The sequence below is a fragment of the Schistocerca nitens genome, chromosome 9, assembly GCF_023898315.1.
Source record: "Schistocerca nitens isolate TAMUIC-IGC-003100 chromosome 9, iqSchNite1.1, whole genome shotgun sequence".
Taxonomy (NCBI): Eukaryota; Metazoa; Arthropoda; class Insecta; order Orthoptera; family Acrididae; genus Schistocerca; species Schistocerca nitens.
In genome coordinates this window covers 16,166,293-16,188,485 of record NC_064622.1, presented here as the reverse complement: position 1 = coordinate 16,188,485, position 22,193 = coordinate 16,166,293, and the positions used below count along the sequence as shown (strand labels likewise).

The 22,193-nt window shown below is 43.9% G+C and overlaps 1 protein-coding gene across 31 annotated transcripts in view; it reads left to right on the top strand.

Annotated features, from left to right (window-relative positions):
• The window catches only part of LOC126203013 (UDP-glycosyltransferase UGT5-like), a 972,471-nt gene that overhangs the window by 430,330 nt on the left and 519,948 nt on the right, over nt 1-22,193 (top strand). For 2 of the 31 annotated variants that reach the window (XM_049937234.1, XM_049937237.1), the window contains exon 6: nt 7,930-8,049. The exons of the other annotated variants lie outside the window; for them this stretch is intronic. In XM_049937234.1, the coding sequence (XP_049793191.1) occupies nt 7,930-8,049 (120 nt within the window). The remainder of the gene's footprint in view (nt 1-7,929; nt 8,050-22,193) is intronic. 31 annotated transcript variants of the gene reach the window in all.

The following is a 22,193-nucleotide window of genomic DNA, read 5'->3' as shown; positions in this document are numbered from 1 at the left end:
CGTCACAGGGTTATTTGGTAAGTGTGATAGCGTTACGGAGATGTTTAGCAAACTCAAGTGGCAGACTCTGCAAGAGAGGCGCTCTGCATCGCGGTGTAGCTTGCTGTCCAGGTTGCGAGAGGGTGCGTTTGTGGATGAGGTATCGAATATATTGCTTCCCCCTACTTATACCTCCCGAGGAGATCACGAATGTAAAATTAGAGAGATTCGAGCGCGCACGGAGGCTTTCCGGCAGTCGTTCTTCCCGCGAACGATACGCGACTGGAACAGGAAAGGGAGGTAATGACAGTGGCACGTAAAGTGCCCTCCGCCACACACCGTTGGGTGGCTTGCGGAGTATAAATGTAGACGTAGATGTAGATGATAGCGGAGCATTGCCTGGACACCGAGTATCGTATGTCTAAGGAGAAGACTGAAATTCTATCGCCAGCGCCATCTTCCTGGGAGTGGGTTCTTAAGGAGGCAGTACATATCCGTAAGGCGGACAATCTTATCAACTGGATGCAGGCATCCAAGTAAGCGCCACCTGGAATCCAGCAATGACTGCCATTGAATTAAAATAGAAGAAACAGGAACTTACGATTCATGACTCTACACAACGCACTGCTCAGATTTAACTTAGCCTCTAACCACCGAAGCGTCAGACAGCACAGTCGTAGACTAGAGCGCATGTTTAAACTGGCCGTACTATAGTACTTAAACTTACGTTTAAAGTACGTTTAAGGTACAATAGTAAACGATGATATTGACAGAGCCAAAGATGAAATTGCTAAAACAGCATCTACCACCCCGTTAAGACGTTGAACAGTTGTATCGACGAAAAATTGTGGAATTTGCACAATATGATATGGCGACAAACGCGCGAAGTGCGTTTGCGACAGATCGGTCGGGAAAGCCTGAAAAGGTCAAATCTCTACAACATTTAATCTGTCGAGAAATACACAGAATCACATTCAGAATTACTATACTTAACCCTACGTAACTCCAAATTGGCACACAACTTAATGAAAACCCACTAAAAGCAGTCCTTTGATCATACAAAATGTCATTCTACAACTCGTCCAATTTATGAACTGCTGCATTTAAGTCATCTGTCTTTTCACATGCTCATCAAGTAAATTCAAAGTGCATTCAATTATATTCCTGTTTTCTTGGTTAACAATATACTTATACATGTATACATTTTCAAGCTTGGAACTACATCAATATTTATCATGTTTCTTCTAATAATAGTTTCTGCTTATATCAGTTATTGGGCACCATATCCTCTACACTTATCCAGAAATTTCAGTTTGCCTTACCACAAATAACTACATCAGTGGGTTCACTATCACTGCATAACAGTGTAACACCTGTCCGATAGGGGAAAGCAAATTATTATTTGTGGGCATTTCAATGTTGATTCACTGAAAGAGTGTAATACGAAGAATGACGTGGAAGTCTTACTCGGTTCTTTCAATTTGACATCTGTCATTGATTTTCCTACTCGGGTAGTAAAGGACAGCAGCACATTGATAAATAACAGTTTTATAGACCAAGACAAGCTTAAAAACATAAATCTTGTCCTGTTGAGAATGGCCTTTCTGATCATGGTGCTCAGCTAGTTAAAGTATATGACATAGCTAGATTCAGTAAATCAAAACTATCCTCCAAAGTTGTGCATTCAATTAATGACTCAACAATTAGAAATTTCAGGGAAAATCTTCCGCAGTTAGACTGGGATGAGGTGTACAAGGGACCCGATGCTAATTTAAAGTATAACTTATTTCGTGATACATTTGTAAGAGAATATGAAAACTGTTTCCCTAAGAAAGTAGTTAAATCTAATTATAAGAAACCACGCAAAAAGCCTTGGTTTACTAAAGTAATAAAAATATCTTGTAACCACAAAAGGGAACTGTATCTAACAACAAGAAAGAGTAATGACCCAGAAACAGCCAAATATTATAAAAACTACTGTGCTACATTAAGAAAGGTTATTAAAAAGTCCAGAAACATGTGCTTCATGTCTGAAATTAATACCTCTGGTAACAAACTCAAAACAACTTGGAATATTATTTCGAGGGAGACAGGGCAAACAAGAGTACAGGATGACGGCATTACCATCAAAGCGAATGGAAACTTGGCAAACAACAAGTTGGAAGTCGAAAACATTTTGAATGATCACTTTTTAAATGTTGTAGAGAAAATAGGATCCAAATGTTCATTAGAAGAAGCAAGGCAGTAAATGGAAGAGGCCTTATCCATACAATTTGATACAACTGAAGTTCCACCCACCTCTTCTGAAATTAGGAAGATAATAAACTCTCTCAAGAATAAAAGCTCACATGGAACTGATGGCATTTCCAGCAGGATAATAAAAGGTTGTTCCCAAGAGAAAAGTGGGATTCTTAGCCAAATATGTAATTGCTCTCTGAAGCAGGGTATTTTCCCAGATATACTGAAGTATGCCATTGTTAAACCACTGCATAAAAAAGGGGATACGTCTGATGTCAACAACTACCACCCAATCTCTGTTCTGACAGCCCTATCCAAAATTCCTGAAAAAGTAATGTATTGTGCAGTAGCTTCACACCTTTGTAAAAATAAAGTTTTAACATAAGCCGGCCGAAGTGGCCGAACGGTTCTAGGCGCTACAGTCTGGTACCGCGCGACCGCTACGGTCGCAGGTTCGAATCCTGCCTCGGGCAAGGATGTGTGTGGTGTCCTTAGGTTAGTTAGGTTTAAATAGTTCTACGTTCTAGGGGACTGATGACCACAGCAGTTTAGTCCCGTAGTGCTCACAGCCATTTTTTTTTAACAAAATGTCAGTTTGGTTTCTAGAAAGGTTTTTCAACGGAAAATGCTATATATACTTTCACTAATGAAATATTAAATGCTCTGAGTAACCGGAAGTCACCCATTGGGATTTTTTGTGATCTCTCAAAGTTTTTTGATTGTGTAAATCATGGAATACTTCTAGATAAGCTCAAGTACTGTGGTATGAATGGGTCAGCGCTCAAATTGTTTAAATCATACCTAACTGGAAGAGTGCAGAAAGTTGAAATAAGCAGTTCACATAATATGCAAAAATCTGGTGATTTGTTAAACTGGGGAAAAATCAAGAATGGGGTGCCGCAAGGTTCGGTCGTGGGTCCTCTGCTGTTCTTAATATATATTAATGACTTGCCATTCTATATTCATGAAGATGTGAAGCTGCTGCTTTTTGCCGATGGTGCAAGTATAGCTATCACACCCAACAGACATGAATTAACTAATGAAATTTTGAACATGTTTTACAGAAAATCATTAAGTGGTTCTCTGCAAATGGGCTCTCATTAAACATTGACAAAACACAGTATATACAGTTCCATACAGTAAATGGATTCACACCATTAATAAATGTAGACTTCGATCAGAAATCGGTAGCTAAGGTAGAATATTCAAAATTTCTAGGTGTATGCATTGATGAGGGGTTGAACGGGAAAAACACACTGAAGATCTGCTGAAACGTTTGAGTTCAGCTACTTATGCTATTAGGGTTTATTGCAAATTTGGGCGATATACATCTCAGTAAATTAGCTTACCATGCCTATTTTCATTCTCTGCTTTCTTATGGCATCATATTCTGGGGTAACTCATCATTGAGTATAAGAGTGTTCATTGCACAAAGGCGTGTAATCAGAATAATTACTGAAGCTCATCGAAGATCATCCTGCAGACACTTATTTAAAGAGCTAGGGATCTTCACTGTAGCCTCACAACATATATATTCACTTATGAAATTTGTTATTAACAATCTGAAGGAATTCTAAAGTAATAGCAGTGTACATGGCTACAACACTAAGAGAAATGATGATCTTCACTGTTCAAGGTTAAATCTAACTTTGGCTCAGAAGGGGGTAAATTGTGCTGCCACAAGTCTTTGGTCACTTACCTAACGGCATCAAAAGTCTGACAGATAACCATATAGCACTTAAAAGGAAATTAAAAGAATTTCTGAATGGCAACTCCTGCTACTCTTTAGATGAATTTTTGAATATAGTAAGTGGGTAATTTCCCCACCCCCACACGAAAAATATAAATATTAAGTGTCATGTAATATTTTGTGTATTGTAATATCTTGCACAGAGTCTTTTTATTAACCTGACACATTCCACATCATTACGAAGTGTCGTAGTCGTGATCTATGGAACAAGTACTAATCTAATCTAATCATCTTCTGGTGCTACAAATAACCACTCATTACCCCTTATCTGCTTCCAGATTCTTTCGTTTATCACTAAACACTTCCGAGTAAAATCTTTGGGTGTCTGTGTAACAGACTGTAACATCTTTGCTTCGCACATCTTGTGATCGTATGGAGACAAAAGAACAAACGTTTGCTACTGTACTCTGTGACTTTGATCTGTCTTTTTTCATAGTAACTGGTCATTACTCAGCTTTACATATTGTCTTTTATCATCATCTATTAATAGTATTTCCATCTCTGAGGTTATATATATAAATAAATGTATCCTTGCACAGACTTCAACAGGAAGTGGCCATATTTAATAAGTTTCAAAGGCACTGCTGTCTACAACGGGAATATTTATTGTGCAACTTAAAATATTACCAGCAATGAATACATCAAGATCTATTACTTTAAGCAGTGAATATCGTTTATTGACCAAACATCCCATTGGGAATCTCTTATGTTTAATGTCGTCTTTTATTAGTTCCAAATATTTGACTCCTTGCACAGGATTACTTCTATGCGGTTCCAGAATACCTTTCTGCACATTTACAATTGCTGTATTCCTCAAATCATACTCCCAATCAAGGTCGTTAAAGACAAACGGAAGCTGAATTAGCTGCTCATTAATGGTTATCAATATAACAGCTTTCTGTTAGTTTCTAACAGCGCAATTCTTGGACTGTATTACATGCTGACAGAGCCTTTTACTTCTCGCTATGGAAGGTAATGTCCGATTGAAACTTGTTAGCGTCGTTTTTTCTATTGTGAATGCTCTCTCGTTAACCACAACAGCTGTTTTTGTTGTCCCTCTAACATATCAATCTTTGCCTTAAAATAAGAGGCATCATCTTCGCCTAGAGTTCCAGATAATGTCTTACCGATTTCCCCATCAAAATTCAGTAGTCAACGTCTTATCATTCTTCTTCCTTGGCAAACTAATTCTACACTTAGTCTTCGAGATAAATCTATTTTATCTATCTGCAATTGACATATTGTCAGTTCGACGTATGCAACATGTTTGTATGATACTTTATTACATCACGATGTATATCGTGTGTGGTGTCACAGCCAGACACCACACTTGCTAGGTGGTAGCTTAAATCGGCCGCGGTCCTGTAGTACATGTCGGACCCGCGTGTCGCCACTGTGTGATCGCAAACCTAGCGCCACCACAAGGCAGGTCTCGAGAGACTGACGAGAACTCGCCCCAGTTGTACGGACGACATAGCTAGCGACTAGACGTACGAAGCCTTTCTCTCTCATTAGCCGAGAGACAGAATAGCCTTCAGCTAAGTTAATGGCTACGAACTAGCAAGGCGCCATTAGCCTTACAGTGATTGTAATTAAAGTCTCCTTTGTGCGATGTACCACAATGATTGATTAAAGATAAGTATTATACCAGCTACGTACTTTTCTTCATAGCATTAATTACGTATCCTGTTCCAGTACTTCACGCCCGTCTGCGTTAGTCTAGCGTGCCGTTTAAGCCACCTCTATCTACAAGGTGTTGGCCCAGCTGCCGACACATCATCGTGCACACAAAGTCCGGGAACACTTTCACTTATTTACTGCCCGCATCTCGTGGTCGTGCGGTAGCGTTCTCGCTTCCCACACCCGGGTTCCCGGGTTCGATTCCCGGCGGGGTCAGGGATTTTCTCTGCCTCGTGATGGCTGGGTGTTGTGTGATGTCCTTAGGTTAGTTAGGTTTAAGTAGTTCTAGGTTCTAGGGGACTGATGACCATAGATGTTAACTCCCATAGTGCTCAGAGCCATTTGAACTTATTTACTGCACAAGAATTAAACATTGTATGGATGTCATACATGTAGCATTTTGAACAGAAATTCTAAAGCTTTTTTTTTTTTTTTTACAAACATTCGACATGGGAACCTTGAGTGACCTGGCAGACATCAATACGGTAATCGAATTCTTGCCATACCCGTCCCAGCATGTAATCGTCGACTGTCGCAGTCGCTTCCCGTGTTCTCTGCCGGAGCTCTGCTACATCACGTGGTAGAGGCGGTACATACACCAGATCTTTAATATGTCCCCACAGAAAAATGTCACACAGAGTGAGATCTGGTGATCGGGGCGGCAATTTCATGAAACAGCTGTCCCCTTCTGTAGCACGGCCGATCCGTCGATGCGGCAGCTCCGTTTTCGGATACCTACGAACTTCACGATGAAAATGGGATGAAGCCCCATCCTGCTGAAAGATGAACGGAGAGTCCGATTGCATTTGAGGCATCAGCCATTGGAGCAACATGTCCGAGTAGGAATGTCCAGTGACAGTGCCCTCGGCCAAGAAGAATGGCCAGTACAGTTTTCGACGTGAGAAGGCGCATAAAACATTTACTTTTGGGGAATCACGCTCAAATTCAATGCATTCATGTGGTTACTTTGTACCCCAGTTTCGACAATTATGCCTGCTCACTTTCCTATTCGTGTGAAAAGTGGCTTCATCGCTAAAAATTAAGCGATCGAAAATTTCATCCCCATCCTCATTCAATTGTTGCAACTGCGAACAAAACTCAAAACGCTTGTCTTTGTCATCGTCACTGAGCTTCTGCACTAGCTCCTATTTGAATGGTTTCACAAACAGCTTCTGTCGCAGGACTTTCCACACTGTCATTGGAGCCATTTCGAGGTCATGGGATGCACGACACACTAATTTCTTTGGATTCCTTACGAATGTCTCTCGTACACGCTCCACATTCATTTCAGTCACACTGGAACGTCCGCTTCTCTTTGCCGGGCACAAGCAACCCGTCGTATCGAATTTGTTGTGTCAGTGGAAAATGGCCTTCCTTGTTGGTGGCTTTTTATCGTACTTGGTTCTAAACACCCGTTGAACAGCTGTAGCACACTTGTTGTCGAACTCCAACACACAGAAAGCTCACTCCGCACCTGAACTCGCCATGTTTGCGGCTAGCGCTGACTATCGGCAAATCACTAAACTACACTGTGGCGATAAACATGAAAAAAAGAAAACTTTCAGGGTTTCTCTTCAAAATGACATATGTGCGACATATATATATATATATATATATATATATATATATATATATATATATATATATATATATGCAGTAAAACTTATGCAAAACCGTCGTATAAGTTAGTATACACTAGTGAACATTATACAGACACAATTCACTTCTCTGTACAAGCTTGTGCAAACCAAAACTAAAGTAAATCGTATTTGTAGAGAGTAATCCCTGTTGTAGCTGGCACGTCCAATAGTCGCTGCGGCTATGGTAATATTGAAAATTAACTGGATAGGTAAGGTATTAAATGAAGAGCTATCAGAATGAATGCATGAAGAAAGATCTTTGGGCCCACATACCAGGATAAGGGGTAGAAAAATCATACGTCTGTTATGGCATCCATTAATAGTTAATAGGCCACTGTGTGGAGATACACAGGAGTCGAAGTGAAGGGACAGCTGAAGACTAGGACATGCTAGCCCAAAGGTCAGTAACCTGAAAGTATACAACATACGTAAATATAGAAACATAATTTGCATACAAGCGTAAGTATCCTTTCTCTGGAGGAGTACAGCTGTTACTGACAACAGGGTATGATTTACTCTCTGTATGTGATGCCTACTGAAGTATAAATATTACATTATCTAAATCATCTATATTCCAGTAACAATGGCTGTAGTTAATTTCAAGACCTGTAGTTTCTGTACCTGTTGACGCTTGGTGTGCAGGTACCGAGAGAACGCCCGGCGCCTGTCCCGCATCTTCAACGACCGCCTGATGAAGCCGCTGGACGAGGCTGTCTACTGGACAGAGTACGTGATCAGGCACCAGGGGGCGCCACACCTCAGGTCCGCGGCGCTCGACCTCGCCTGGTACCAGTACTTGCTGCTAGATGTCGTCGCGGCGCTGCTCGCCGCAGCACTGCTGGCTCTCCTCGTCACCAGAGCAGCTTTCAGGGCGGGACTGCGGCTACTGAAGCGGACTGATGGCGGATCCAAAGCTAAGAGGACCAGCAGCAAGTCCACCAAGAGGGACTGATAGTTGTCTTATTATTTATATGTTGTATGTAAGTAATATGAACACTTCCCAGTCAACCTAATAAAACCTGTTTATACAAATATAGGATCTAACAATGATTAATCAACTCACGACTGTAAATTCTCGCACACTTGTTATCCCTGATGATCCACCCACCCACTTAAGCAACACTGATGCCTTCAATCATGATCCACAGCCAATTTTTGCAGCCATTCATACCCTACATATAGACAGCATCTGAAGGGAATGCAGTCAAAATTTCCTTCAACACCAAATATTCTTAAGCCATTCATGCCATTGGCAAAAACACAGAATACTGTATCTTTCACTATCATGACTCGACAGAATAATTATGCACTCTGTAACACTGCTGATTTTTTATTGCCAAATGTATGAAAGTAGCCTAAATTTAGTGTTTATTGTCGTGTCTAATGGCAAGTGATAACTGACCTGATGACAGAGGTGTCTCAATAGTATTAGGACTCCATACGACTGTTGATTGAATTATAGGTTGCATCACAGTTAGAGACATTGTGACGTTTTCAAAACAGACAGAAATATATTCCTTTTGCACACCAAATAAGAAGCACTTAAAATTTACCCACTCTTAATCTCCACATACACCAGACAAATTCAAGTATTAATTGTTACACGCCATTCTGATAATACACACACCTGTCCAACGGTGTGATCCAGTCAACATACCGTCCAACAGTAGGCAGCGTGTTTGATCCAAACACTGCTGTAACTTTCGTTTATATTCTGCTCTACAACTCTCTTTTATATTCATGCTAAAACAGACAGTACATTTCCTCGCCCGTTCGTGTAATTATTACTCTTCACTTACGGTTTACTCACGGTAACTGGTTATTTGTTCAACTGTTGTTTTCGTCATTGCCTCATTGATTTCTCTCCCGCCATTTTAACAACTGAGCAACAACATTAAAGACACAGTCCTGTCGGTTCTTAGATTTCTATAATGGATTTTTATGTACATTCGTTACATGTACGAGTTCACAATAACGCTGAATAAGGGATCAAGGACCACCTTACAACTCTTTCACCCTTGTGATGATCCCATGGGTTAGGCGGTCTATGAGACCACGCTACCGTTCCGCTCACTATCCAGCTACATGTCAGCGGATGTGTCACGATGTGCGGAGAGGTCCCTTTCTGCCAGTGTTTTGGAGAGACACGGTAGTGTTACAGTGTTACTCCTGGTATCGTGGATTGGGGGGGGGGGGGGGACACCTGGTATGACTTCAGGCGCCACGCCTCGTAGTCATCGAGGTTACTCTGACTGCACAGTGATGCATCACAGACACCCTGCCTCCTTATGTTTCACGTCACACGCTGCAGTATGACGGTACCACTTTTCAACAGGTCAGTGGTCATCCAAACATGGAGCCTACCTCTACAACCTATCTGTGTGATTTTTGGACAACATGGTTTTGGAGAGAAGCAGCGATTAGTATGATTAGATAGTTTCCTGCCGTTATGTAGACAGTGAAACGTCCCCTTAGAAAACTTAATTACTATGCAGATAAACCTCTTACATTATTTGATTTTCAAACAGCTGAGCAGAACTGAACGTACTCAGACATTTCGCTCTTTACATATTCTGATCAACACTAAACTGACTCACAATATTTTTAGCGCAATGCAATCTGAGTTTCAATAATCCCTACAAATAATGCCCCTGACTAACAGTAACCTATACCTTTCACAAATCACTTACCTCACAAAAATCTTCGTTACTCGAACTACTGCAGTACAGCGAGCGCCACTACTGCCAGCTAAATAAAAGATTCAAACTGCTGAAGGCACTAACTACTGATAGGCATAGTTGGCAAATGAAAGATTTTGACAGAGAACAAACAATGTATTTACCTTAAAAGTGTTCAAAAGTCATAATATATGTAGCAGTTCATGACATCCAGTCTTACAAATTTACTGTGTCTCTGATGGACACACGTCCAGATCATCCGCTCTCAAAACTCCGCCATTTCTCTCCCCACATCCACCACTGCTGGCGGCTCACCTCCAACTGCTCAACGCTACTCGCTGTTAACAGCCAACTGCCCAACCCTACAGTGGCGAATATTACTCCAACAATACAAACCAACCACAGCCTTCACACAGCACTGTCAGTGATTTTCGTATAGAGCGCTACATTGCGTTACCAACATATAAACCTAAACAACCTACTTACAACAGGAGTGACACCACCAGCAGTCGACCAATGGTGTAAACGCCCAGAAGGTGACCCCTACGTCGGGTTGAAACCGGTTGGCGGTATTATAACAATAATAAATGCGATTAAGACTGTTGTTGAATTATTGACTATCTGTGTGAGGCTGAGGTACATCCGTGGCCAGTAAGGTCCCCGGGTCTGCTAGAACATGTGTGGGACTAGCTTGGACCTCAATTCTGTCCCAGTGTCTCTGTCGAGGATATCAAGGGCTAGTTATAATAGTTGCGGGACAGCTCGCTCCAGTAGAGGATACAAGGGTTGTATGACATCCTACCAACTGAATCACTGCATGCAACTTGGACGGAGAGGTTGGAACGTCATACTGACACCTTGCTAATACCGCCAAGATCTTTGTAAATTTTAATCGACATTGTTATCACTTAAGCAACATCACATACCCTCTTAACTTCTGAAGCACTCTCAATCAATGTTACTCGTTATATCTTATTGTCTTGTCTCCAATCTGTCCAACTGTTTAAGTTGATAGTCACAGTGTGCAATCTGCCACCTTTAAAGAACTTTAGCAGTAAAACCACTTTTCTTCTACCAGAAGTTTGGGTGAAGTAACTGAAGCTTTCAGTTACAACATTCCATACAGTTATATACTTCCTCCTCAGACACAACCTACTGCACCATAGACTCATCCCAAACGTATGATTCAGACACTCTCCCTCAACTTTCATCGCTACTTTCATTACTAACGTAGCACCATTACTACTTGGGTGTTACTATGGAAAATAGCAGCTGACTCACAGTAACTGAGGTAGCCATCAAGACTTCAGGATGCCAGTTGCAGCAGCAGGGAAGTTTATGCATTGCGAGGCAGTCCAGGAAGAGCACCACAATCCTGTCGATGCAGTGGAAACGTGTGCGTTCTTGCAGGCTAGGCCAGGCAGTTTCAACACTGCCAAGGCCTGGAATTGTTATTCCACATTTGGCTGTGAACAGTACGTCAGAACATCAAATGAGCTTACTCGTAAATAACCATATCTGACACCAAATGAAGTGGCACAGGTTGAAGAGCCACTTCTGTGCAGGGCTGGTTTGCAGCTGTGAGTCATGGCGAGTGTGCAGGCTCAGGAAAACAATATCAGAGAGTTACATATTTTATAGAGCTTCTTGTTACTACACACGTAACAGTGTGGTGCGGCAGCCATGTCTCCTTTAGCGTTCAGCGTGGTTGACTCTTGTTGCGTTGCATGGCCAGCTGTGAGCAGGTGAACCGACTCTGACGTCTGCAGCTGACAATGCTGAACTGGCAGACTTTGAACGCGGCATGGTAGTCGGAGCTACACGCGTGGGACAATCCCTTTCGGAACTTGGCAGGGAATTCGATACTCCGAGATCCATAGTGTCAAGAGTGCGCCGAGAATGCCACATTTCGGGCATTACCTTTCACCACGGACAAAACAGTGGCCAACGGCATTCACTAAACTACCCAGAGCAGTGGGGCTTGCGTAATGTTAGTGCTAACAGACAAGCAACACTACGTGAAATAACCGCATAAATCACCGTGGGACGTCCGACAAAGGGTACCTGTTACGACAGTGTAGGCGGAATGTGGCGTTAAAGTGCGCGTCATATATCTTGGCGGCCGAGTTTAGGTTCGTTCTGCGCATCTGACGTCAAAACATACAGTCAGCCAATGAACAGAGAACGACGTTGCCAGATCTCGACTGTAGTACAGAGCACGGACGAGTGTATTCAGTTTTAGAAACGTTCAGTCATAAATAAAGTAATAGAACAAAAGCAATGTCTTGATAGCAGACTTTCTTTTTTCAAAGTTTGGAAAAACCATTCTTTATGCCAATTGCTTCATTTTCTATTAATTAATTAAACCAAACAAGCAATAAGACTCTTAATTCAGGCGATAGCAAGGAAAGGTGTTTGTATCAATTTCACGAACCGCTTTTTCGCAATAAAGAACAGCGGTAATTGTTTATTTCCTATTGTACTTCGACGAAGTGCGAGTAATTCATAGGCATACCAACAGTGTTTGTCAGAATTTTGCGTGACATGTTAGAATCCTTATGGAGAGATATTGCAGGACGAGCTGCGTTAGCGTAATGGTTAAGGCGTTGGATAAGAAGGCGATAGGTAACGAGTTCAAACCTTGGGCGATCCTAAACATTTTTTTTTTATTTTAAAACAATATCCAAGTGTCTTACTTCACGAATTTTATTCGTTTGAATGCAGTTTTTTGAAATTTCTAGTGCTTTGTCTCTTCATTAACCCTTTCGCTGCTGCAGTCACGTGCTCCCCGCATTCCGCGCTGTGCGCGATTTTGTCATCACTGCACTGCTCGCCTGTGCAGACACATGGTGTTTCCACTGCTTTGACACACTTATCACTCGATTTCACAAAAACTATTTGGCCCAAAAATTAGATTTTTACACATCTTCTTGACTGATACCTTCCCCCATAAATGACTTAATTTTGTTTCGATGTTCAACCCAGTTATTGTGCAGCATTAAATGTAGTAAACCATTGCACGAAATTTTGAAGAGTTTGCAGAGGTAAAAGTCCATAGCGCATACTTTCCGTATGGTCGATTTTAGTTGCCACAATGTTGAGAATGAAATGTGGACAAGGTATCTAAATTTCATATAAAATTTACTGTATAACAATATCTCATTTAATTTAAGTACCACATAGGTGTCGTATGTAATATTGAGAAATATTCCGTCTTTCGCGACTGTAATAAAAGTTTTATTTACACCGGGCGCGTTTGGCTTTATTTTAAAGCACTTCAGTCAGTCAAAGGGAGTGGGGGGAAGGTATCAGTCAAGAAGATGTGTAAAAATCTAATTTTTGGGCCAAATAGTTGTTGTGGAATCGAATTATAAGTGTGTCAAAGCAGTCGGAAACACCATGTGTCAGCACAGGCGATTAGTGCAGTGACAAAATCGCGCACAGCGCGGAATGCGGGGAGCACGTCTCTGTAGCAGCGAAAGCGTTAATGCGGCCGTGGTGGCTTTACTTCATAAACTGCGCGCTCCCCCCTAAACGTAAGCTTGCGAACTACACTGCACTATGGCGCTGTTTCTCTTGGCGCGTGCGTCGTGTGCAACTGTCAACGCAGCAATCCCCGCGTCTGGGCGGGCATGCGCGAGCCGCCAAGATAAGAGAATTCAACTATAATGGGCCGGCGTGAGTGCCTTTGCTAACAGCACGACATCGCCTGCAGCGGCTCCCCTGGACTCGTGACCATAACGGTTGGATCCTAGACGACAGTGAAACCGTGGCCTGGTCAGATGAGTCCCGATTGCAGTTGGTAAGAGCTGGTCGTTGGGTGCGAGAGTGCCTGAGAGTCAACGCCGACATGCACCCAAGTTGTCAACAAGGCACTGAGCAAGCGGGTGGTGGCTCCATAATGGTGTGGGCTGTGTTTCCATGGAGTGGACTGGGTCTCTTAGTCCAACTTAACCGATCATTGACTAGAAATAGTTATGTCTGGTTACTTGGAGACCATGTGCAGCTATTCATGGACTTTTGTTCCGAAAAAGCCATGGAATTTTTATGGATGACAGTACGCCACATCAGTGGGCCACAGTTCTCGCCACTGGTCTGAAGAAAATCGTCGACAACCCGAGCGAAAGACTTGGCCACCCAGATCACCCGACAAGGATCCCATCGAACATTTATTGGACATAAACGAGAGTCAGTTCGTGCAAAAACTCCTTCTCCGGCAACATTTCAGCACTTACGGACGGCTGTAGACACAGCATGCCTCAATATTTCTGCAGGGGACTTTCAAATCATGTTGAGCCCATGCTACGTCGAGTTGCCGCACTCCGTCGAGCAAAAGGAGAGCCGACACGGTATTAGGAGGTGTTGGGGTTGGGTTGTTTGGGGGAAGAGACCAAACAGCGAGGTCATCGGTCTCGTCGGGTTAGGGAAGGATGGGGAAGGAAGTCGGCCGTGCCCTTTCAAAGGAACCATCCCAGCATTTGCCTAGAGCGATTTAGAGAAATCATGGAAAACCTAAATCAGGATGGCCGGACGCGGGATTGAACCGTCGTCCTCCCGAATGCGAATCCAGTGTGCTACCACTGCGCCACCTCGCTCGGTTTAGGAGGTGTCCCATGACTTTTGACACCTCAGTGTACATTCAAATTATTTTGAAGATACCGTTAATTCTTTAGTAATGGAGGTTTATGACAAGTAAAATTATGTATTTTTTTTAAATTAGTAACATGTCGTACAGACGGGTAAGCCACGCTTCGTCAGTCGTGCACCATCTTGTACCTTGAACCAGAAGGTCTCTGTACAATGGAATACGTGGTATTTGCAAATGAACTGGATTTCTTTAATGTCTTCACAATTTTCTCTGGCTTGAAAATGGAAATTTGTTTTATTTGCTCAAAGCTTCTGTTTCAAGACTGTAATTGGTTTCCGATTATAGCCGGCCGCGGTGGCCGAGCGGTTCTAGGCGCTTCAGTCCGGAACCGCGCGACTGCTACGGACGCAGGTTCGAATCCTGCCTCGGGCATAGATGTGTGTGATGTCCTTAGGTTAGTTAGGTTTAAGTAGTTCTAAGTTCTAGAGACTGATGACCTCAGATGTTAAGTCCCATACTCCTCAGAGCCATTTGAACCATTTTTTTCCGATTATATTTCTTCTTAGTTTGATTTCACTTTGGTATGTGATAGAGTAATAACATAACACACAGACTGTTCAATACAGTACTGCAGCAGTTTTAAATCAGAATAGAATATTTGTTCGTAGGTACGTTACCATGTTGTACCTTGGAATAGTTTTTCACATTTGCAAAACACCTACGTTTCCGAAATATTTTTTGTAATTTCAGAAAAACGCGCAGTATAATTCCAGCTGCGATCATATGGGGCATGACTGGACTGAGGATTGGTTGGTAGGGGCAGAGAGCAAGGTACAGTGCATGGAGGGTGATTGACAGATGTAGAAGTCACTTCAGATGTTCCCTAAGGGTGTTGTTGGGACCCTTTTGTTTAATACTGTGTATTAATGGCCCGTAACAGAATCTTAATCGCAATTTGAGACATTTTGCAACCGGTGGTGTTATCTGAAATGAAATACACTCTAAATGAAGAGGCACAAAATTTAATACAGACCTTGACAAGAATTCAAATTGGTGCCAAGATTGGCAACGTGCTTTAAATGTGCAGAAGGGTACAGTTGTGCATTCCGCGAAACAGAGAAACGAAGTATCCTATGGTTACAACATCAGTTAGTGACGTTCAGTTGGGTACAGTTGTGTATTACGTAAAACAGAGAAATGAACTACCTTATGACTGCAGTATCAGCTAGTTCCAACTGGATTGAGTTAACCCATAATAACAATTTATGACGGTGTGAAATGGAATTATCACATTGGCTCTGTCGTACGTAATACAGGTGGCAGTATTCGGTTCTTTGTTGGTTACTGGGAAAATATAGCCAATCTACGAAAGAGAATGTTTACAAAACATTCGTGAGACGTATCCTAAAAGAATCTAGGAATCCATTTCGGCCGTGTACGTGTGGCCCTCATACGGAGAGCGAAGACAAAATTAGGCCAATAACACAGCGCACTCCATACGTGAGCGGAACTGGAAGAAATCCTAGCTTGTTTCGGAATGGGAAGTACCCTCTTCCATCCGCTTGCAGAGAATGTTCGTTGACTGTGGATGTACAGTAGGTGCACTTGTACACTCCTGGAAATGGAAAAAAGAACACATTGACACCGGTGTGTCAGACCCACCATACTTGCTCCGGACACTGCGAGAGGGCTGTACAAGCAATGATCACACGCACGGCACAGCGGACACACCAGGAACCGCGGTGTTGGCCGTCGAATGGCGCTAGCTGCGCAGCATTTGTGCACCGCCGCCGTCAGTGTCAGCCAGTTTGCCGTGGCATACGGAGCTCTATCGCAGTCTTTAACACTGGTAGCATGCCGCGACAGCGTGAACGTGAACCGTATGTGCAGTTGACGGACTTTGAGCGAGGGCGTATAGTGGGCATGCGGGAGGCCGGGTGGACGTACCGCCGAATTGCTCAACACGTGGGGCGTGAGGTCTCCACAGTACATCGATGTTGTCGCCAGTGGTCGGCGGAAGGTGCACGTGCCCGTCGACCTGGGACCGGACCGCAGCGACGCACGGATGCACGCCAAGACCGTAGGATCCTACGCAGTGCCGTAGGGGACCGCACCGCCACTTCCCAGCAAATTAGGGACACTGTTGCTCCTGGGGTATCGGCGAGGACCATTCGCAACCGTCTCCATGAAGCTGGGCTACGGTCCCGCACACCGTTAGGCCGTCTTCCGCTCACGCCCCAACATCGTGCAGCCCGCCTCCAGTGGTGTCGTGACAGGCGTGGCCGTACACCACTGGTGATCGTCGAGGGGACACTGAATAGTGCACGGTACATCCAAACCGTCATCGAACCCATCGTTCTACCATTCCTAGACCGGCAAGGGAACTTGCTGTTCCAACAGGACAATGCACGTCCGCATGTATCCCGTGCCACCCAACGTGCTCTAGAAGGTGTAAGTCAACTACCCTGGCCAGCAAGATCTCCGGATCTGTCCCCCATTGAGCATGTTTGGGACTGGATGAAGCGTCGTCTCACGCGGTCTGCACGTCCAGCACGAACGCTGGTCCAACTGAGGCGCCAGGTGGAAATGGCATGGCAAGCCGTTCCACAGGACTACATCCAGCATCTCTACGATCGTCTCCATGGGAGAATAGCAGCCTGCATTGCTGCGAAAGGTGGATATACACTGTACTAGAGCCGACATTGTGCATGCTCTGTTGCCTGTGTCTATGTGCCTGTGGGTCTGTCAGTGTGATCATGTGATGTATCTGACCCCAGGAATGTGTCAGTAAAGTTTCCCCTTCCTGGGACAATGAATTCACGGTGTTCTTATTTCAATTTCCAGGAGTGTATATTGTGAAAACCATTTCGTTCTATGAACACGAATTAAATGAGGGACTTGAGAAAAATATCACACAGAGCGACCATACGTTGTGCGTGTCAGCTAGAAGTGAACTGCTGAGTAATAGTGACGAATACCGTCTCGAGAAACAGTTCACGACCCTCGGCGCCGATGCTGTTGTCCGACGCACAAACTGTTTGCCTTCTATTTGGATGACTAGGGCGTTACGTCGTTTACGTAATGGCATCCAGCTGATGGCGCTGTGATGAGTGGGGGAAATGGAAAGAGAGAGGAAATGGACGCCCTGGTATCCTCACCGCCACACAGTCCCTTGTCTGTGATTAGCTAAGCGCGGCCGAGCTGACGCAATGCATCACTGCCAACCGTTCCTCTACCAGCAGTCGAGTACTGCGCAGTCGTCCTTCGTGCAGTGCCGAGAAAGGTACCGGGTTGGCAGCCCTGCTTTTGTGCCAAATGGGGGTCGCGCCCGCCGCCTGCCGAACCGTGGAGGTACCAACAGCTCTGCTTCTCAGAGTCAGTCACACACTGTGCCGCGAGCGGTCCAGGTGCGCAGCGCGCGCTGAGCGATGTGAGTTGGCAGCCCTGCGTAGTTGTATATTCGCGGTGCAACGACCTACCCATACGCGATTGGGAGAAGAGTAAAAACGTTGCGCTACCAGTCACACGCGTCGGCACAGGGCGTAATCAGGATAGAAACCTCGAGTCAAAATTTAGTTTAAACAGCAAAACAAAAAATTCACCGGTGCATCTGTTGTGGATTGCCAGTTCGCGTGATTGCCGATAGGAGTCTGCATGTCGCAGCTCCCTCACTTTTTTTTTTTTTTTTTTTTTTGCATTTTGTTCGTTATTGATCGTTGTGTTTGGTCGTTGCGGACGTCGCAAGACATCCTGTTCAAGTTCGGTGGTTGATCCTTCCACTCAGTTTCTTATTACAGAGGCCAACCGGCTCTCTGACAGAACACGCTGAGCTACCGTGCCGGCTGCACTCAATCGATCGGTACACAACGTGTGTCTATCCCAGAGGGCGATAACACAGCGATTACAGGCGCATTGCGACTCCCATTTCAAACACTGGAATTCAGTTACAAGTGTGTGGTATGATTTAGCTTATGGATAGGGCACCGCATTGCCCTAGCTGGAAGCATTCGTCGGTACCACCAGCCGTTTCAAGCGACCGGTTGTTAACTTACGGCGAAACTCGTTGCTTCAGTGGTAACTCCACACATTTCCTGGCAATGAGCTAGCTGTATGACGGATCAGTATTAAGGCTGTGGCCACAGTGGCATCGATATCGCTGGATTCCGCCGACCACCGACATCGGCCAAAGACGGCCGATCTTTTCAGATCATTACGCCACTACGAGCAATGCTGTAGCCGATCTCGTCGTCCGCATGTGCAGACTTTGGACGACAATCGCTGAAATTCAAATCAGTTCATTTTCTTCAGGCGAGATGACGGAATACGTGCTTTGAGAAACTGAGTTTAGTCCAAGAAAGGGTGAGTTTGTGGTGTACTGAGGATTATCATAATCGGCTGTTCAAATAACATACTGGATTGCTGCCGGGTGACGTCGTCGAACACCGCCGATATTTCGACAGGAGCACACCCTGCCATTCTCAAGGCACAACTGCAAGGAGGAAGCAACGTGCAAGGAATTTAATACCTCAGTTCACAGAGGAGAAACAAGGAAGATACCACACACAGGACCAGTAACCACAGAGTCAACACACAACCAAAGATAACCAACATCAGAAATATCGATAGTTACTATTAATAAACAGGTGAGGTAGCACTAATTCTGTCCCTCTGTTTTTTGATGAGAGACAGAGCCGGATTCCAAGCAGCATTTCAACAAAATGCACCATCTCTGTTTATAACGTCGCTTGTTAGTTTGATTTCAACAGCTTCCTTAATGACACTATCCCAATAGCTGGACGTGCAAGCCAGAAGCTCCGTGTTGTTGTATTCCATATGATGACCGGTGTCAAGGCAATGTTATGCAATAGCGGATTTGCTCGGCTGTTGTAAGTGTGTGTGATGTTTACGTTCAATACAATGGAATACAACAACACGGAGATTCTGGCTTGCAAGTGCAGCTATTGGGGTAGTGTCATTAAGGAAGCTGTTGAAATCAAACTATCAAGCGACGTTATAAACAGAGATGGTGGATTTTGTTGAAATGCTGCTTGGAATCCGGTTCTGTCTCTCATCAAGAAACAGAGGGACAGAATTAGTGCTACCTCACCTGTTGATTAATAGTAACTATCGATATTTCTGATGTTGGTTATCTTTGGTTGTGTGTTGAGTCTGCAGTTACTTGTCCTGTGTGTGGTATCTTCCTTGTTTCTCCTCTGTGAACCGAGGTATTAAATTCCCTTGCACATTGCTTCCTCCTTGCAGTTGTGCCTTGAGAATGGCAGGGTGTGCTCCTGTCGACGACGTCACCCGGCAGCAAACCCGTAAGTTATTTGAAGATCAATTCGCCGGGAAAAGTTAAGGTCTCACATCATAATCGGCGTTTAGTTCGGAATCTATGGATTGAAATCACTGGTTTGTAGGAAACCGGAAGTAGGTAAAATCTTTAACGGAAATTTTAAGCATAAATCATAATCTCGAAAAATAATTTGTTCAAGTCAGTAGGGTGGCGTTCTTACGCTTATTGTTATGGTAGTGGATGCTTTTGGTTTGTGGTAGAAAGGTATTAGGTCTATACAAATTACAGTCAATACATTTTTTCTAGGTTTGTGACTGTATTTTCAGTATGTAAAACTAGCGATGTTTCTGCCACTGTTGCAAGTGACCTTCCTCTAAGTGTTCTATTTTTGTTTATTGCTGAATGAGAAAACTTCGTTTCTTACATACCTGCAGACGTGGCTGTTATTCTGATAGGCTGTTAAAGATGAAGGGGAGGGCAATAGAAGTTCGTTATTGGTGTTTTTATTATTTCTCTTCATTGGTGGAAACCCGACCTTCTGATTGGTGTTTGCATTACTGCTCGTGACTGGTGGAAATCGGCGAATAGAAGACCAGAGGCGGCAGCTGTGACGCGGAGTTGTTTTCCTGATTTCTAGCGCCGGCCGAGGCGTGGCAGTACTCCTGTGTACCTGTGTGTGTGTGTGTGTGTGTGTGTGTGTTGGTTCACGTGAGCTGTCGTCCCATAACGCTGTTACGCTGTTATTGGTGGCAGCCAAGACGTCGCAAATCGGTAACCGCCTTCTCTGCTCATGTTGGTGAGTCGCTTGACTATTTCTGTTGCCTCTCTAATCTTTATCCTGAAAGTAAGGGGACTCTTTCGCCAGTACGCGAACGTCACCGAAATCAATCTGTTTGCGGCACTCAACCTGTTGTTGTGCCACCGCTAACTTTGGTGTGTTGTCTTCGTCGGATATATCTTCCGTGTTCAGATATCCTTATGCCGATGGGTCGCACAAACCCAGAAAAATTTTATTGACTGTGACAACGGCCGCGGAAGAATACGTTCGTATCACTACAAATTAATTTTACTCCTTATTCGCGTTTTTATGCCAGCAGGGTTCTGATTCTGTTACATGGTTTCCAACTGTGATGTACGTGTTTCCTCTTTTCAGTGCCTTAGGTGTTCAGAGCATTTTATTCTAAACTTTACGTTTGTCTTTCACACACACACACACACACGTTTAAAAACATTCGTTGAACATGATTTGGTGCATAGGACATCCGAAAATGAGAGGCAAGATAATTAATTTAGAGAGCTCTGCTTCAGTTGCACTAATTATTTATTGACACCACGACCGGTTTCGGGATATTAAAATCTCATCTTCAGGTGTATGAAATCACTGTATTTGGTCAGGTGAGTCAGTGCCCGCCGCTGGGCAGCCGCACACTAGGAACACCTGCCACTGACTGGCCCCACCGCGTGTCATGTGTAACCAAATACAATGGTTCCATACAGCTGAAGATGAGATTTTAGAAGCCCGAAACCGGTCGCGGTTTGAATAACTAATTAGCACAACTGCAGCAGATCTCTCTAAATTAACATTCATTGAACGCTAACTGACATGTCTGCACAGCTTCAAATAAATACAGCAAAACGGAGTGTTTTCAAAATTACTTTTCAGAGTCGCCACGAATGTAACGGAACGTCTCTCCCGTTATCTCATATATTCTTAAGACTTGCCTGGTTATTCCGATAACTGAGGGCAGAGTCTGCAGTACTCGCCACGTTCTTCTTGAGACAGATGTAGCTCATTCACGTGCCTTCGGCATGTTTTTAAACAGCAAAAGCCGCACTGTAGTACTAATCTCCAAGAAGAGGGGCGTCATGCTAACCAACCCAACCATCGTTAATATCAAACCTACGGTACTTCATACAAAGGAAGATTCAAACCTGTACGCCGCCGACATCTGACGATGGGGATCGGACACAATGTGATCAACATGTCGCACATAATCGGGCGATCTCTGGCGACGGCGTCTGTCAACTGTTGTCGGTGCCACTGTGAACATAACAGAAAGCCTCTTTTAGACAATCGACTTTCTTGTCTCGGTTGGCTACTCGAGACAAGTCCGCCTACTGCAGCGCCCCTGGCGGTTTTTTTCCCGTACTGAACCTCGTCTGTTTTGAGTGGTCGTTTTCGGCGCGAAAACTGCCGATGTTGTGGGGGCTGTCTGCTGTGCAGTCTCTGAGTACGGTGAAAGAGGTTATGAGGGACGAGGGACTATTCTTTTTACGTAAACTAGAAATGTAGTAGCAAAACGTAGGAACAAACAATGACAATAGAGTTTATTAATGATCAAAT